The 20,021-nt window shown below is 38.3% G+C and overlaps 1 protein-coding gene across 1 annotated transcript in view; it reads left to right on the top strand.

The window, feature by feature from the left end:
• Positions 1-20,021, top strand: part of LOC124722352 (probable WRKY transcription factor protein 1) — a 189,420-nt gene that overhangs the window by 135,313 nt on the left and 34,086 nt on the right. Inside the window, exon 12 of the mRNA XM_047247525.1 lies at positions 5,773-5,897. Within this exon, the coding sequence (XP_047103481.1) occupies positions 5,773-5,897 (125 nt within the window). The remainder of the gene's footprint in view (positions 1-5,772; positions 5,898-20,021) is intronic.

Below are 20,021 nucleotides of genomic sequence, written 5' to 3'. Positions count from 1 at the left end.
TCGTGCAACTGTTCTTCTGTGAAATTACTGTTGTCGTCGTCGTCGTCATCATCATCATCATCATCATCATCTTCATCTTGGAAAGGATGAAGAAATCAGCCAACTAGTTTCATAACACAATTTAATTATAACCCTTGAAGTACGTTCTAATAAACCTGTGTTGTGCAGCTGGCAGCTGGTTGACTGTCCCCCCCCTTCCCCCCCCCCCCCCCCCCCCCCACCACCACCACCACCACCACCACCACCACCACCACCACCACCACCACCACCAAGACTATCATTTTACAATTGCTGTTTACACCACTGTTCAGGATTTTAAATCATCAATAATAATAATAATAATAATAATAATAATTGTTTGGTTAACTGCCCTCATTCTGCTCTTTGTTTCTCAGTGCATTTGTCCCAAGTCACAGGTATTGCAGCAGTCAATTTCAGTTTAGCCACTCAGTTAGGTTTAATAACTTTCCTTCAGCTCCATTCTGTTTACACCATATTTCCTATTTCATCATCTTATCAGTACAAAAAAATAGACAAACAGCAGTGTGTGTCTATTTGTTTCCACCATATTTGTCATTACCTTCAATAAACTGCCTGAGTTTTGTGACATATTGTTTATAAAGATCTTCATTGTTTCCTATATAGTGTACTGGTACAATATGAAACAAGTCATGTCAGTTATGTGATCAATGCCACTACTGTGAACCTAAAAGGTATCTTTCAGTATTATTGTGTAGATTAAAATGTCAGTGGTTCTCTTTTAAGTATTATACACTACTGGCCATTAAAATTGCTACACCAAGAAGAAATGCAGATGATAAACAGGTATTCATTGGACAAATATATTATACTAGAACTGACATGTGATTACATTTTCACGCAATTTGGGTGCATAGACCCTGAGAAATCAGTACCCAGAACAACCACCTCTGGCCGTAATAACGACCTGGATGTGCCTGGGCATTGAGTCAAACAGAGCTTGGATGGCATGTACAGGTACAGCTGCCCATGCAGCTTGAACACGATACCACAGTTCATCAAGAGTAGTGACTGGCGTATTGTGATGAGCCAGTTTCTTTGTCACCATTGACCAGACGTTTACAGTTGGTGAGAGATCTGGAGAACGTGCTGACCAGGGCAGCAGTCGAACATTTTCTGTATCCAGAAAGGCCCGTACAGGACCTGCAACATGCGGTCGTGCATTATCCTGCTGAAATGTAATGTTTCGCAGGGATCGAATGAAGGGAAGAGCCACGGGTCGTAACACATCTGAAATGTAATGACCACTGTTCAAAGAGTCGTCAATGCGAATAAGAGGTGACTGAGACATGTAACCCATGCCACCCCGTACCATCACGCTGGGTGATACGCCAGTATGGCGATGACGAATACATGCTTCCACTGTGCGTTCACCGTGATGTCGCCAAACACGGATGCGACCATCATGATGCTGTAAACAGAACCTGGATTCATCCGAAAAAATGAAGTTTTGCCATTCGTGCACCCAGGTTCGTCTTCAAGTACACCATCGCAAGTGCTCCTGTCTGTGATGCAGCATCAACGGTAACCACAGCCACGGTCTCAGAGCTGATAGTCCATGCTGCTGCAAACGTCGTCGAACTGTTCGTGCAGGTAATTGTTGTCTTGCAACGGTCCCCATCTGTTGACTCAGGGATCCAGATGTGGCTGCACGATCCGTTACAGCCACGTGAATAAGATGTCTGTCATCTCGACTGACATGAGGCCGTTGGGATCCAGCGCAGCGTTCCGTATTACCCTACTGAACCCACCGATTCCATATTGTGATAACAGTCATTGGATCTCGACCAACGCAAGCAGCAGTGTCGCGATACGATAAACCGCAATTGAGATAGGCTACTATTCGACCTTTATCAAAGTTGGAAACGTGATGGTACGCATTTCTCCTCCTTACACGAGGCATCACAACAACGTTTCACCGGGCAACGCGGTCAACTGCTGTTTGTGTATGAGAAATCGGTCGGAAACTTTCCTCATGTCAGCACGTTGTAGGTGTCGCCACCGGTGCCAGCCTTGTGTGAATGCTCTGAAAAGCTAATCATTTGCATATCACATCTTCTTCCTGTTGGTTAAATTTCGCGTCTGTAGCACATAATCTTTGTGGTGTAGCAATTTTAATGGCCAGTAGTGTAGTATTGTTCAGTTAACATCTTGAAAGCTGCTATTTTTTCTATGGCAAACACACAATAAAAGTAAATACTTTCAGTAAATAAATCTTAAGTGCTGTTCTGTTAATACATTGATCAACTGAAGCCCAGGTTAGGTCATCTATAGTTCATTTTTATTTTGTCTGATTTCATGTACCACTTTTGAGTGAACCACTAATGGTGATGAAAATTGCACACTTTAGGACCACTGTGGAATTCACACAATAGCAAATGAAAGTCAACTAAAACCTATATTCAGCAGTAGTGAGATCTTTGATAAAATACAGTTTGTCAAAATTATAGTTAACAGAGCGATAGTTGCAAGAAACTTGATCCACTTAAGTAGAATGTCAGTCTACAAAAGAGGTTTTACAATTAGACTGACTGTTGAGAGTGAAATGAAACACTCTATCACCATATGGTATAACCAGAGAAATAAATGCAGACTTACGAAAACATCCAGTTCACTTGTGCACATGCTTATCAGCTGTAACATTGTAGTTGAAAGTTGCAACCACCCAACAGTGGACTAGGAACTTTACAGTTATACAACACTTAAGATTTTCTGATCAATAGGATAGTTTTACTAGTGTAAAATATAACTCCCATCTTTGAAGCCATTTACGCCGACACTGGACTAAGAGATTGCGAGGCAGTTGTAGAAAAAATTATTGCCACGATATGAAGGACAACTATCTGCCACGGTAGCTGAATGGTAGCTGAATAGTTAGCATGACTGACAGCCATGCCAGGGACCTGGATTCGATTCCTGGTATTACCAGGGATTTTTCCATGGTGGGAGGACTGGTACAAGGTGTGCAGTCATCCTCTCAAGTCCAAGTGAGGAGCTTCTCAACCAATTGGTAATGATTACATGCTCAAGAAACATGACAGCAACCAGATGAGCTGTGTGCTGACCACATGCTCCTTCATACCGCATGTGATGATGATACCATTGGCAGATGATGTCAGGGCAGTCAGTCGCCCAACTGACCCGTCAAAGCCAGAATGCAGAACTTTATGTAGGGTACATAAAACATCTTCATGTCCAGCGAACTGGGCATGTTTCCAGCCAAGCCTTCTCAAACAAAAGCTTAAACATTTCACTGTGGCAATAACCAAGGTGGCCTTGATCAAGTTTTGGAAAATAGCTAGAGTCTTCCAGAAAAACAGATGGAACAGCTAAAAATGATGAAGACTCTCCACAGCACAAGGAGAGTGTACAAAGCTTCAAAAGTAATAGTGATTGTTGCATAAAGGTTTTGAAGGAAAGTGGAGAATTGTAGCGTAAAAGTGCCTAAACACGATCAGTTTATGGAAACATGCCTGTCTGTCAGAAGTACAATATGTCTTCAATGAAAGTTGTAGTTTTGAGGCAGCCAATAGTACATACTTAATGATACACAAGTAAAATGAAAGCTGACAACTCAACAATGCCCCAAAGGCCCAATGCAATTTGTGTCACATTTTACACAGATGTGATAGGTGCATTAGTGTCACTTGTAAATAAAATTTACTACAGATGATTAGAAGAGTAAATTTTGTCCCTGTGATTACAAGACAATAAAAGTCACAGCTGCCTGAAAGACCAACAGCAGAACGTACCTCATAATTGTTGCCCAGCATCACAGATTTCTATCTGCTGCATAACACTGAAATTTATTTTGTAATGAAACAAAAGGGTCCAATTAGTTAAAAATTGCCCAACATAGAATTAAAGTGGTTTCCAAAAAATACATCTTTTGAACCCCCAACTCTCATTCTTCACACATGAGATCCTGAACTATGTGTCAAGATAACTGAATGGACTCATGCTTTTGAACTTCTAGAAATCAGTGTTTACGTAGAGAGTACATTTCTAAGATATACTTAGCTGCATTTGTGACGAGAGAGAGATTATTAATAGACTACGTGAACTTTTATTAATAGTCATGTTACCACCCATAGTAGATCATATCAAATCTTTAGCCAAGCAGGCAGACTTATTCTTCTCTTTGCATGGATGTGTAAGCTAATTTCCGTGACAAAATCTAAATTTGACAGGAAGAGTTCTATTTGGTTACGTTTTTAGGTGATGTATTCCTTTATATTATCTGTAGCCACTTGTCTCATCTCATTCTCCAGTGCCAATTTTGTCAGTTCAGTTAACAATGGAATCCTGACAGTGTTTTCCATAATTTTCCGAAGTCAGTCAACAAGATGGCTTCTTCAGACAAACCCACAGTTATTGCCTTCCTAATTTATTCCATTGCTGATGATCTCAGTAGCAACACATCACTAAAAATAATGTGCTTCTGTCTTATTTTCCATGGGACCATTGTGGGCAACTCAAATTTCCATTCTTTTAACATGGAACACTTCTTTGAATTTTAAAGTAATTAGCTTCACTTGCTGAACTGGCCTTCTTTATATTATTATTATTATTATTATTATTATTATTATTATTATTATTATTATTATTATTATTATTATTATTACACTTTGTCCTATAATTCACTTTCTTATTTCATTTTCAACATTGGACAAATCTGAACAGCCATTATTAGTCAGGCATGCTCCTTTATTTTCACCATTTCCATGCTACATTACTTAAATCTTTTCTTACAAATATTAATATGAAAATTTATCATCAAATAAACCCAGAAAAATAAATATGAGTGTCAACTGTCCACACAGAGGCGCTCTGTTTCATACATGTGGATAATTTTGTTTTGGGCACATACCTGTCTTAATCAAAGAATTTTATTTATAGTTAATCAGTAGTTGTATTTATCCTTATGCCAAACATTCATTTGTTTGAGGATTTCATGCTAGACAGTTGCTATTTCGCGTGCATAGGCAATGTGGTGTTGTGTATCATTATAGTTGTCAGGCGATTCTTTTTATAAACAGTTGTTAACAGCTTATTCTGTAAATTGGTGCAAACATGGTGATTTTTCTAGGGACTGTTTTTATCATGTGATTTTAATATTTTGTGTTTTTGTGTTTTAGCTTCAAATTCAGTCAGAATCCCTTCATTTTGACACGATGTAGCCTGGCAGTTCTTTAGTTCCCCCCCTCCCCCTAATCAGAAATTCCCAGCAACTTCAGCTTGGTCCGCTCTCGCCATCTACATTTACTGCTCAACAAGAGACGACACAGCACAGTCACTGTCAAAGTTGTCACATTACATAACACTGTCACCTGTCATCTTATACTGTCACCTGTCATCTTATACTGTCACCTGTCATCTTATACTGTCCACTGGGGTATAAAGAAAGAAATTTGCGAAGACTTTATGCCCTGGTATCAGCATGTCCTCTGTTTACAATCCTTGCCAGCTGCACAGTGAAATTGCACTGCAGTCACACACATTTATCCATCAGCTGTCAAAGTTTACAGTTCTGCATTTTCTGTTGATACCTCTATGAATATCAATTTGTGACCAATTTGTGTAACTACTTCGCAGTGCAACGGTTTTTCTTAGGGTATATTTGAGGGAAAAAAGTTTGTATTAAGTATTTGAACTGATTATTACCAACATTATTCTTTTTTGCAAGTGAAAATTTGTGTCTGCTCAGGCCAATTTAAATAACTTGCTTTTCAGGGTTTCACAAAATTCTCCTGCTAGAAGTAACACCAATGCAAGGCTGCCTCCTCCAGGCTTCTCAGCTGGACCCAATCACATGAATGCCTTTGGTCTTGGGATCCCTCGCGCTCCCACGACATCAGGTTTGTATATTTCTAAATAAATCAGTTCAGTCATAACTGAAGTAGTTTTGCTTTCTTGTGAAAAATTTTATTTCAGGAGGAGTGGTGGTTTTTTTTACATCAGCTGTTTATGTAGTTTGATAGGCTTTAATGCCATTATTCTTCCTTGCTTCATATTGTGGAAACATTTGTTTTCAGTTATGGCTTGTGGTGTCAGAAGCAAACCACATGAAACACAGTTGTACACATATAACTAAAATCAGAATATAAAGACTATAGATCTCAGACAGCCACAGGCCAGAATTTGGCAACTTCCATAGCACTGATAGTAACTTTTACTAAGTCTCCCATGGTGGACGTAAGTGACATTGTCAGGTATGTTTAACCTTACAGTCAAAAGAACAAACTCCACACTGAAACCCCACCTCTGGCGACTGATTTTATTCCTTATGCTCTAGAAAGGATTTGGTCAAGTGACTTCTAGGTAGCCTCCTCTCCTGTATGAGTGTGATGGAGTCCTTCATGCATCAGTCATATTTCCAGGTGAAGTATTCTAGTGCACCCTGTTTGTTTTTACTCTGGTAGTACTGTAAGGATCTTGCCTGCTGTAAGATAACTCTCTCTCAACTTCAGTCATAAACATGCTTACTGACAAGCAAACTGAGGAAAAATGTTGGATGTTCGGCTTTGGTCATGTTGTTGGTAGCTGCTACTCCCCTTGAAATGTCAGTAGGAGAAATTTCAATAAGACTAATATAACTTCTCCAGATGGGTGGTTGTAGACAGCCTGTAATACTGTCACATGTCTCATTGATTGCTACTACATCCATTATTTTGATGTGATAAAAATTAATGAAAAGGAAGTTATGTCAGCCGGTGATGAAAAAGCTTGCATTCCAAATCTGGAACCATTTCTGGATATATACAGAGTGTTTCAGGAGAACTGATATGTTGTTATTAGAATAGATGCAACAACATAGGTGCTTGTAATAACAAATCTTTATTTTTGACAGGCTGTTTCAACATGTATCGCTGTTGTCAAGTACGTCTAGACTTCAGTGAACTGTCGTATAACTGTCACTGTTTTATTAAAGTGATAAATAATGTAATGTATTGAAAGTAAAACGTTAATTTTGGTGTGACAGTAGTTTGACAGTTCCACTCTTCTGTCAAAATACTGTCACATCATTATTAACATTTTATTTTCGTTCTATTGTGTCATTTACCCTATTGAAACGGTGAGAGCTATAAGACAATTCACTAACTACACAATATTGATATCACTTCAGACTAGACGTACTTGACAATGGCGATAAATACCGAAACAGTCTGTCGTAAATAAAGATTTGTTATTACAAGCAGCTATTTTGGTGCATCTATTCTAATAATCATGCCCTTATCAGACATATATTATACTGCTGGCCCTAAAGAAGAAAAATTGTTAAGGAGGTGGTAGTATAGACTAATTTGAATAAAATGTTACATAAATGTGTGTGTAGTTTAAGCTGGTTACAAACATCTCTTACATTCTAACCCAAACAAATATTCACTGGTGGTGGTGGTGGTGGTGATAAGCAAAGGTAAATGATTAAGCTCTCAGTTGATTTTCATAATTTCCACCTCCAACTTAAACACACATTTAAAATCTCTTGACATCATCATATATACCTCTGCTAGGGTAGTCTTGGTATTCATTTGTGAGGGCAGCATTAGTCATAATCCATAATCGAGAAGGTGATTTCTTCTCTTGTGTTTACATTTTCTTTGTAGACTCTGCCTCTCAGCCATCCCCAATGGCAAAAATCTGAAACATTAGTTTCGGATACCTTGGTGGCTGAGACTCATGACTGTTTTTACCAGTACCTCATTCGAAAAAGACTAGGTTTAGATGAAGTGTCACTTGATGACTAGATTGTGTAGGCACCCTGTCATGCTGGAAGAACATACCATTATCATAGCCAAAGAAACCTCCTCTAAAAATGATGGAAGCTCATTTTCAAGACATGTTTTACATAAAAGTGTCCTATAAAATGGCATGATAACACAAGTCCCAATAAACCAATTGTGTATCATACCACACCACACATTAACATAAAAATGTTCTTGAAACCGTGTCTTTACAAATGCATATGGGTTTTCGTCAGACCACCAGTGTAAGTTAACATTGTTATATACTGTCACAAGTGAAAATGGCTTCATCAGTAAACAGTAGTACTGGGATTACTGGGAGTTTCGTAACTCGCTGATGACAAAATTCAAACAGTCTTGCATCATCTCTTTCTCAGAGGAGTTTAATCCATTCCATAAATGATACGGATAGAGCACGTGCTTTCTTAATGTCCACCATACACTCTTATGTGGAACACAGATAGGTATAGAAACTTTTCGTGTGCTTGTTGAGACTATATTATACCAACTGAATGATGTCTTCTACTTCGTCCACACTGTATTTATTTGCATTTTTGGATGAAATATGAAAACGTTAGTACACACTCTGGAATATGGCACTCTGTAATCATCTACCATATTCTCTTCAGGCAGCAGTGTTTTCATTACAAAACCCATACACAAATGCCGTATAGGCATATCTGTCATTTGTAAATATGTTTGGCATGCTTAAATTATACAGTAGAATTGGCCAATTGATCAGTCACAGTTGAAATATTCAGTCATGTAAACTGAAGCACACTGCTTCAGAACAAAAATAACAATCAATAAATAAGGTCATAGTAACTGGATTACCAATATGCAAAATGAAAACTTGTCTCTGTAATTAATAAAAGTAGGAAACATGCAATGTGGAATGTTCTATTTTAGTTAGTCTACACTACCACCTCTTAAAATATTTACTATCGCTCCAGAAATACCTTGCATTACAATATGTCCTTGTAATGATTGAACATGCAGTTATGTACAATTACGAGGTTTTTAAAAGGTATTGTTCATTGCTGCACTTCAGCAACTGGGCATACAAGAGCTTCAGTTCATTTTGGGACAAAGCACCACGTTAGATGGCTACTAGTTTTAAATGGTGATTAAGTGGATGACATGTACTAAACTGTCTCAATGACTCCCACATTGACTATAGATCATGTGATTTTATGTCCTACATTTTCTGAAGAAAACTGTTTTAAAACTGTCAAACCCATAGTCAAGGTTTATTAAAAAGTGCATTTTGCAACAGCTTGGATTTTATTTCTAATGCATTGAAGCTCTTGCATGCACATCTGCTGAAATGCAGCTGTGTTCAAAATCTTGAAATTTATGCCTGGCCAGGTATCCAGAGCTACATCTAAATACAGGGTGTTACAAAAAAGTACGACCAAACTTTCAGGAAACATTCCTCACACACAAAGAAAGAAAATATGTTATGTGGACATGTGTCCGGAAACGCTTACTTTCCATGTTAGAGCTCATTTTATTACTTCTCTTCAAATCACATTAATCATGGAATGGAAACACACAGCAACAGAACGTACCAGCGTGACTTCAAACACTTTGTTACAGGAAACGTTCAAAATGTCCTCCGTTAGCGAGGATACATGCATCCACCCTCCGTCGCATGGAATCCCTGATGCGCTGATGCAGCCCTGGAGAATGGCGTATTGTATCACAGCCGTCCGCAATACGAGCACGAAGAGTCTCTACATTTGGTACTGGGGTTGCATAGACAAGCGCTTTCAAATGCCCCCATAAATGAAAGTCAAGAGGGTTAAGGTCAGGAGAGCGTGGAGGCCATGGAATTGGTCCGCCAATATCAATCCGTCGGCCACCGAATCTGTTGTTGAGAAGTGTACGAACACTTCGACTCAAATGTGCAGGAGCTCCATCCTGCATGAACCACATGTTGTGTCGTACTTGTAAAGGCACATGTTCTAGCAGCACAGGTAGGGTATCCCGTATGAAATCATGATAACGTGCTCCATTGAGCATAGGTGGAAGAACATGGGGCCCAATCAAGACATCACCAACAATGTCTGCCCAAACGTTCACAGAAAATCATGTGTTGATGACATGATTGCACAATTGCGTGCGGATTCTCGTCAGCTCACACATGTTGATTGTGAAAATTTACAATTTCATCACGTTGGAATGAAGCCTCATCCGTAAAGAGAACATTTGCACTGAAATGAGGATTGACACATTGTTGGATGAACCATTCGCAGAAGTGTACCCGTGGAGGCCAATCAGGTGCTGATAGTGCCTGCACACGCTGTACATGGTACGGAAACAACTGGTTCTCCCGTAGCACTCTCCATACAGTGACGTGGTCAACCTTATCTTGTACAGCAGCAACTTCTCTGACGCTGACATTAGGGTTATCGTCAACTGCACGAAGAATTGCCTCATCCATTGCAGGTGTCCTCGTCGTTCTAGGTCTTCCCCAGTCGCGAGTCATAGGCTGGAATGTTCCATGCTCCCTAAGACGCCAATCAATTGCTTCGAACGTCTTCCTGTCGGGACACCTTCGTTCTGGAAATCTGTCTTGATACAAATGTACTGCGCCACGGCTATTGCCCCGTGCTAATCCATACATCAAAGGGGCATCTGCCAACTCCGCATTTGTAAACATTGCACTGACTGCAAAACTACGTTCGTGATGAACACTAACCTGTTGATGCTACATACTGATGTGCTTGATGCTAGTACTGTAGAGCAATGAGTAGCATGTCAACACAAGCACCGAAGTCAACATTACCTTCTTTCAATTGGGCCAACGGGCGATGAATCGAGCAAGTACAGTACATACTGACGAAACTAAAATGAGCCTTAACATGGAAATTAAGTGTTTCCGGACACATGTCCACATAACATCTTTTCTTTATTTGTGTGTGAGGAATGTTTCCTAAAAGATTGACCGTACCTTTTTGTAACACCCTGTATATGGACCTTAAGCTGAAAATCGCGAAAACAGGTATGGCCATCGATTTTAACACAGTGTTTAAAACTGGACATAATGCCGGATTATGTGAAATCTTACATAAATATAAAACAGTGCAACAAAATGCTTTCCATTACGAAGAAATTAGTCCAGCAAATCATATCAGATGGGGCCATAGAATGCCATAAGAAAAAAGAAAGTTTGAATGTGGAAACGTACTGTTCATGCCTTTTCTAACAAAAGCATTTAAAGAACTGTTTGATTATCAAATTGATTTCATCTAGAATGGTATAAAAGAATGGCCTTATAATCATAAGTCACAAATTACAGCTAGATATCAATAGAAATGTCAATATTTAAAAGCAGGACACAGGTTATTAATAACATTAAGACTACTGCAATACTAGTATTAAGCATCATTTTTTGACAGAATATTGAACAAGACTGAAATTATTTTCCTCAAGAGTAAAATATAATGTTACTTGAAAGTATCAAGTACAGTGTTGCCCCCAAGCTTAATGATCTGTCTGTTGTTAACAATTTTGTAATCAATTTCAAAATAGGTGTAGATGCCTTCAGATTTGATAAGGCCAAACAGGCCAAGATTTCACATGGGTATAATAATATTATAGAAAAAGAAATTGCATTAAAAGCTAACTTTTGTACAAAAGAACGAAAACTTATTGTTAGTATTAATCTCAAATTGAAATAAAATGATGCTTTAATAACTAAGTGTGACAAAGGTAACTCTGGTGTTACTGCCTACATAAAAGAATATATAGACAAACCTGTAAAGGTTTTTGGACAAAACAACATTGTTTAGGTCACCATCAATCCTACTGTTAACCTGCAAAAGGAAATACGGCACTATTTAGCTAACACTAATAGCATGTTTCAGAAGTGTCAAAAGAAGTGACTTGTCAACATGAATCTAAAGCCACCAGTTTGTAGGACTCAGTTTAAGTTACATAAACAAACCCACTTGATCCGTCCTTTAGTCAACAGCATAGGAAACGCATGCTATAGTTAAACTAGGCAGCTTCGTTACAAAATCAAAGGCTTGTTCATTTTCAAATGCAACTTTTCAGTTAAAAATAGAGCTGACTTAGTCAACAAAATAAAAACGGTACAATGTACACCAGTCACTAGATTGGTCTCGTTTGACACAGAAGGTCTTTGCACTAATGTACCTACTGATTTGACTCTCAGCTTTATCCAGAAGAATTTATTACAGTATAAAAAATTAACTGTGATACAAATTACTGAGCTTATTAATTTGTTACAGGTGGTACTTAAATATAATTATTTCACATTAAATAGTAAATTTTACATACAATCATATGGCCTAGCAAGGCTTAGTCCTCTCACTGGAATCATAGCTGACTTTGTGAATCTGTGAATTTCTCACTCAGAATTACAAAGGAAAATACACTTTTATTCTCATTATGCAGGCATAGAATTATTGTCATTGGCAGCGATGACCAATAATTAGAACACTTGTTCATCATATTCAATAGTTTCCACGATAAAATATGCTTCACAAAAGAAATTCACAATGAAAAATGTGGAGCTACACTTCCTCAATCTTAAAATATTTATAGTACATAACCGCTTCAGCTTTAATGTTTCCTGTAAACCAACTTATTCAGATAAAATCATCCCAGATAATTCTTCTCATCCACGAGCGCACAAATTAGCACTTCTCTTCCGCTATCAGTCGTGCCATAACAATGCCTCTGTCCCTTAGTAATCTACAAAATGAAATTAATGTAATAAAATCCATTGCTACTAACAATGGAAATAAGCAAGATGTAGCAGATTGTATCCTCAGTAACAAAACCATCAAAAAATTTTCAACTCTACAAGGTAACAAATCCGCTTACAGGAAAGAGGAAATAATAAATTCATTTCCATCCCATTTTTAGGCAACGTGTCCCATAGGATTAAATGCCTTTTGGTGAACAAATATAAATGCAAGGTAACTTTCTCTACTAATAATAACCTAAAGAAGCATCTTGGCCATGGTATCAAAAATGCTGAGGCTCTCAGATTCTGGCATTTACAAAATGATCTGCAGTAATTGTCGTAGTTACTATATCACACAAACTGGTAGAGCAATCAAGGTGAGATATAAAGAACGCCTATCGGAGAAGAAAGATAGTACACAATTCCACTTCCGCAGAGCATTTGTTCATTGCTGGTCATACTCTGCAGGATTTAGAGGATACTGTAATTTTACACAAAGAAGTAAAATGGTATAGACTAGATTTATGGGAAGAGATTGAAATTTTCGAATACATAGAGAAAAACAATGACTACAATTGCCTTCAACTTGCAGGTAGACATTTCCTGGAAGCCTTTAAGCCTCTACTTCTGGCCTAGTAGCCAAGTTGACAGCTCAGTGCCGGCCTCCACATAGTGTTTGCCTTCCAAAAAATTCTGTGTTCAGTAAGAATACATTTCTTGTTGTTTCATAATGTAATCCCCACATCCTGTTAATGTCTAGTGTGTTTAATTCTACCTATAATATTGTGATTTCTATGCATATACACTGGCTAGTGAGGCTTTGTTCACTATTTTTCTGGTTATTTTGTAGTGCCCAACTTTTAGTATATTTGTTAATATAGCATGCTTTATCAGTACAACCACTCCTTGTAGCATGATACTTTTATGGTTGCGTATTCACGCCCAAGTGCTTCTTGTGTGGTTTGCTCACTTTGTAAAGAGTCTGCTCTGTTTACCTGAGCCTGCAGGCTACTTGTAATGATACTCTTTTTTTACCCCCTCTGCTCTCCCTCTTCTCAACTATTTAGTTAATCTGTTAATTCTTTTAATAATGTGTACAAGTGGAATCTCACACACCACTGGTTACAGGAGCACCACCTACCAGAGATAACTTCAGGCTAGTGCCTCTACTCTTCAGCCAGTCGGTGCATGTTGCTAGCTCTGAACATGACATATTAATGCTCTATAGAATCTGACGCTGTGTTTTATATTTAAATGTCTGTTTTATACAAATCCTTCAAGTGGCATAGTATATATAGTTGTATTTCCACAAATATGCGGTACTTAACAGATTAAAAAGTTTTAAGACAAAGCCCTTAACATTCCAGGTTTCTTTAGAGACATTTCACAGAACATAGTGCAGCTCTGAAAACTTCTTGACTCCTGTCACTCACTCACTCACTGACGTGTTTATTGGTGATGGATTCCAAATACTTAAGTCAGTAGGGGGAAAAGTAATTCTCTCTCTCTCTCTCTCTCTCTCTCTCTCTCTCTCTCTCTCTCTCTCTCTCATGAATTAATTCATTCTTGTTTAACTTCTGCTTAACGTCCACTGCTTCAATCTACAGCCTGTATTGTACTGGAGACTTATTAGATGCCTTGTCATAGGTTTCAAAAGTCACTGTTATAAAGAACTAGCAATGATTTCACAACTTACGTTTTAGCTGTCAGTAATGAGTTAAAGAGAAAACTGTCCACCGAAGTTTGGAAATAACTAGACCCATTCCTCTCCAGCAGCTTACTCGCACAGCATTAATATAGGAAGGGGAGGAGTTGTTACACATATTAAGAAAGAACTCAAGTTCAGAACCATTCAGACAAGTACATTTTGTAGTGATCAACACATAGAAGTGTGTGCTTGTGAATTGATACTGAAAAATTGGCCACTTTCAATTGTAACTTTATTTAGATCCCCACAGGAAAATTTTGAACTGTTTGAGGAATCTGGATGCCTTACTATGCTATTGGTCATACATCAGCAAGCAGTTAATAGTCTTGGTGACATCAGAGTAGATTCTGTAAAGGATTCTGATAGAAAAAAATATGGAAACCTAATTTGGATCCTATAATTTGATTTCAGTAATTAACTTTCTAATGCGGGTGGATAAAGACAGTGGGACCCTAATTGATCATGTTTCCTTTAGTAAAGCTGAAAGCAAGAAAATAACTGCTCACTCAGTAACAAATGCTCTACCTGATCATAATGCATGGTTGGTTTGGATAACTAACAAAATACGTTACAGGATGGATACTCCGCAGTGGATATAAGTTGCAATAATTAATGATCCAGGACAGATGTTTTTAAGAACAGTAAGACATGACCTGATGTGAAATTTATTTTGGACCAAACGCTAACATAAAATTTAATCTATTCCATGATAAATTTAAATCATATTTGAAAATAGCTTTCTGCATAAGCTTATGAGTAAGGACATTAAACAGCCATGTAAAAAAAAAAAAACAACCCAACATGGATCACTAGAGAGATTAAAGTATCTTGTAAAAGCAAAAGCGAAATGTGTGTTGGCAAGAATAAGTAGGTATACTGCAGTAGTTGCACACTACAAACACTACTCAGAGTTACTAAGAAAAGTTATTTAAAAAATCAAGGCACAAGCGCATAATGTCAGAAATCAGTAATACTGCCATCAGACTTAAGACTATATGGAATGTAGTGAAACAAGACAAAACAAACAACCACAAACAGGATAACAACATATTTAATCTGTAATGTTCAGAAACAGTATTAGTAGCGTCCTGCTTGATGCAGTCAAGTCATTTAAATATTTGAACATAACGTTGCAAAGCGATACAAGATGGAACGAGCATGTGAGAACTGTGTTAGAGAAGGTCAGTGGTAGACTTCGTTTTATTGGGAGAATTTTAGGAAAGAGTGGTTCACCTGTAAAGCCACATATAGGATGCTGGTGAAACCTATTCTTGAGTACTGTTCGAGTGTTTGGGATCCATACCAGGTCGGAGTGAAGGTAGACAGCGAAGCAATTCAGAGGCAGGCTGCTACATTTGTTACCGATAGATTCGAACAATGTGTAAGTGTTGTGAAGATGCTTCGAGAACTCGAATGGGAAACCCTGGAGGGAAGGCAACTTTCTTTTGAGAAACACTATTGAGAAAAGTTAGAGAACCGGCATTTGAAGCTGACTGCTAAATGATTCTACTGTCACCAGCATACACTGTGCGCAAGGACCACAAAAATAAGATATGAGAAATTAGGGCTCACATGAAGGCATATAGACAGTCATTTTTCTCTTGCTCTATTTGTGAGTGGAACAGGAAAGGAAATGACAAGTAGTGGTACAGGATCCCCTCCACCACGCACCAAAAAGTGGCTTGCGGAGTATCAATATAGATATAGAATGGGAGGGCTATAAATGATGTACTGACTTGGCAGAAAATCCTAAGAAATTTTGGTCTTATGTCAAAGCGGTAGGTGGATCAAAACAAAATGTCCAGACACTCTGTGACCAAAATGATACTGAAACAGAGGATGACAGACTAAAGGCCGAAATACTAAATGTCTTTTTCCAAAGTTGTTTCACAGAGGAAGATTGCACTGTAGTTCCTTCTCTAGATTGTCGCACAGATGACAAAATGGTAGATATCGAAATAGACGACAGAGGGATAGAGAAACAATTAAAATCGCTCAAAAGAGGAAAGGCCTCTGGACCTGATGGGATACCAGTTCAATTTTACACAGAGTACACGAAGGAACTTGCCCCCCTTCTTGCAGCGGTGTACCGTAGGTCTCTAGAAGAGCGTAGCGTTCCAAAGGATTGGAAAAGGGCACAGGTCATCCCCGTTTTCAAGAAGGGACGTCGAACAGATGTGCAGAACTATAGACCTATATCTCTAACGTCGATCAGTTGCAGAATTTTGGAACACGTATTGTGTTCGAGTATAATGACTTTTCTGGAGACTAGAAATCTACTCTGTAGGAATCAGCATGGGTTTCGAAAAAGACGGTCATGTGAAACCCAGCTCGCGCTATTCGTCCACGAGACTCAGAGGGCCATAGACACGGGTTCACAGGTAGATGCCGTGTTTCTTGACTTCCGCAAGGCGTTCGATACAGTTCCCCACAGTCGTTTAATGAACAAAGTAAGAGCATATGGACTATCAGACCAATTGTGTGATTGGATTGAGGAGTTCCTAGATAACAGGACGCAGCATGTTATTCTCAATGGAGAGAAGTCTTCCGAAGTAAGAGTGATTTCAGGTGTGCCGCAGGGGAGTGTCATAGGACCGTTGCTATTCACAATATACATAAATGACCTGGTGGATGACATCGGAAGTTCACTGAGGCTTTTTGCAGATGATGCTGTGGTGTACCGAGAGGTTGTAACAATGGAAAATTGTATTGAAATGCAGGAGGATCTGCAGCGAATTGACGCATGGTGCAGGGAATGGCAATTGAATCTCAATGTAGACAAGTGTAATGTGCTGCGAATATACAGAAAGATATATCCTTTATCATTTAGCTACAAAATAGCAGGTCAGCAACTGGAAGCAGTTAATACCATAAATTATCTGGGAGTACGCATTAGGAGTGATTTAAAATGGAATGATCATATAATGTTGATCGTCGGTAAAGCAGATGCCAGACTGAGATTCATTGGAAGAATCCTAAGGAAATGCAATCCGAAAACAAAGGAAGTAGGTTACAGTACGCTTGTTCGCCCACTGCTTGAATACTGCTCAGCAGTGTGGGATCCGTACCAGATAGGGTTGATAGAAGAGATAGAGAAGATCCAACGGAGAGCAGCGCGCTTCGTTACAGGATCATTTAGTAATCGCGAAAGCGTTACGGAGATGATAGATAAACTCCAGTGGAAGACTCTGCAGGAGAGACGCTCAGTAGCTCGGTACGGGCTTTTATTGAAGTTTCGAGAACATACCTTCACCGAAGAGTCAAGCAGTATATTGCTCCCTCCTACGTATATCTCGCGAAGAGACCATGAGGATAAAACCAGAGAGATTAGAGCCCACACAGAGGCATACCGACAGTCCTTCTTTCCACGAACAATACGAGACTGGAATAGAAGGGAGAACCGATAGAGGTACTGAAGGTACCCTCCGCCACACACCGTCAGGTGGCTTGCGGAGTATGGACGTAGATGTAGATGTAGATGAGCCACAGGTAGAAAATATATTTAATAATAATTTCTTAAATATATTAAAAAGTTTAGGGAAGAACAGTTAAAGAGAAAAATCTCAACGGTATGTTGAAAAAGCAACTCTCAAAAAATTCCATAGTATGAATGTATCACCAACTTCTCCTTCTAAAATCAAGAAAATTATATATTCACTCAAAAATGAAAGTTCATATGGTTTTGATGGTGTTTCCAATACAGTAATAAAGATTTGTTACTGTATAATAAGCCAGACTGATCTTACCTGAAATATATAATAATCACTAACTCAATGCACTTTTCCAGAGAGACTGAAATATGCTTTTTTCAAATCCCTATTTAAGAAAGGTGATACGGGAGATATCAATAACTACTGATGTGTTTCACAGCTGACACCATTTTACAGAACTTTTGAGAAGGTGATGAACTCTAGAATAGTATGTCACCTGAGTGACAATAATATCCTCAACAAATCACAGTTTGGCTTTCAGAAGAGTTGCTGTAATGAGAATGCCATTTATGTACTCACTCAACAAATTTCACAAGCATTAAGTAATAAAACAGTGCCAGTTGGCATTTTCTGCAACTTGAGTCTGTGAATCTCGGTATTCTCCTAGACAAATTGCAGTTTTGTGGGATTGTGGTATAGCCAAACAATAGATAATGTCATATCTAACCAAAAGCATGCAGAAAGGTTTACTTAGAAATTGAGGGAATGTGGTACAGGGACATCATTCCCACTAGGGAAAAGTCATGTATGGGGCTCCCAAAGGCTCAGTCTTAGGTCCACTATTGTTCTTCATATATGAAAGCAAGCTTCCATCTAATATAAAACAAGTAGAATGAGTAATTTTTGCATGTGACACTAGTATTGTAATTAATCCAAGCATACGTACAGAAATAGAGGAAATGGTAAACAATGTTTTTAAAAGTATCACGGACTGGTTTTCTGCAAATGATCTCACCCCCAATTTTAAAAAGACACAACATATTCAGTTATCGACATCTCGAAATACTACACCTATGGTAAGTGTAACACCAATGGTAACTGTAACCCGTGATGAGGAAATAATAAACAGAGTGGAAACTTCAAAATTCTTAGGTGTCCATATTGATGAGATTTTAAACTGAAAAAAAAAAGACATTTTTAACTCCCAAAACAGCTTAGTGCAGCCACATTTGCACTTACAATCATTGCAGGTCCTGCAGACAGACAAGTCAGTAAGTTGACACATTTTGATGGAATAATGTGCTGGGATAACTCATCTTTAAGGAAAAAAAGCTTTCATTTCTCAGAAACGTGCTGTAAGAATAATATGTGGTGCTCACTAATGATCACCTTGTAGATACCTGTCTAAGGAGTTGGGCATTTTGACTCCCGATTCACAGTATATTTAGTTCCTCATGAAGTTCATTTTAAATAATCCACTGCAGTTAAAAAGGAACAATGATATAAATATTTATAATACCAGAAGGAAAAAGACATTAATTACTACACATTAAGGTTGTCTTTAGCACAAAAAGGGATGTGCAATTGTGCAAATAAAATTTTTGATCACTTACCCAGTGATATAAAATTTCTGATAGATACCAAAGTAAAATTGAAAACAAACCAAAAAAGTTTCTCCTCGACAACTACTCCTATTCCATAGAACAATTTTTGTTATTGCAATGTGTAAATGGTGATGGGTTTGAATTAATGACTCGCATCCATATATTTTAAAAAATTTAAATGTTCAGCATGTAGCCATATTTACAAATTAATTTGTGTCGTGAATGTATAATGACTTGTTCCACATCGTTAAGATTTATCATGCAAAGTGGTCTGTGCGACATAAAACTAAGCTAACTAATTTTATACAAGTTTAGGTCATTTTCAGAAGAGAGCTGCATCCAAAACTTAAGAATGTCAGTGCATTTAAGATCATTTAGTTACTTATTCCAAGGCTCATAACTTGGTGCCTTGTACATGTGAACTTAGATTATTGGTATATCAGAACATAAGAAAAGAAAGTCCTGTGTGAAACATAAATAATGATGTAGTGAAGGTAACAACTCACTGTAGTTGAGCCATTGAGTTATCAATAGCACACAAAAAGGATGGAGAAGGTGCTATTACTGTGCATCAGCTGTCATTTGTCTTCATCTCATTCTGCATCTGACGTCACCCCCCCCCCCCTCTCTCTCTCTCTCTCTCTCTCTCTCTCTCTCTCTCTCTCTGTGTGTGTGTGTGTGTGTGTGTGTGTGTGTGTGTGTGTGTGTGTGTGTGTGTGTGTGTGTGTGTGTGGGGGGGGGGGGCCTCTTTGTAATACCTCAACTATATGAGTA

The sequence above is a fragment of the Schistocerca piceifrons genome, chromosome X (assembly GCF_021461385.2).
Source record: "Schistocerca piceifrons isolate TAMUIC-IGC-003096 chromosome X, iqSchPice1.1, whole genome shotgun sequence".
Lineage (NCBI taxonomy): Eukaryota > Metazoa > Arthropoda > Insecta > Orthoptera > Acrididae > Schistocerca > Schistocerca piceifrons.
Note: the sequence above shows the minus strand (reverse complement) of the source record. Positions and strands in the feature narration are given on the sequence as shown.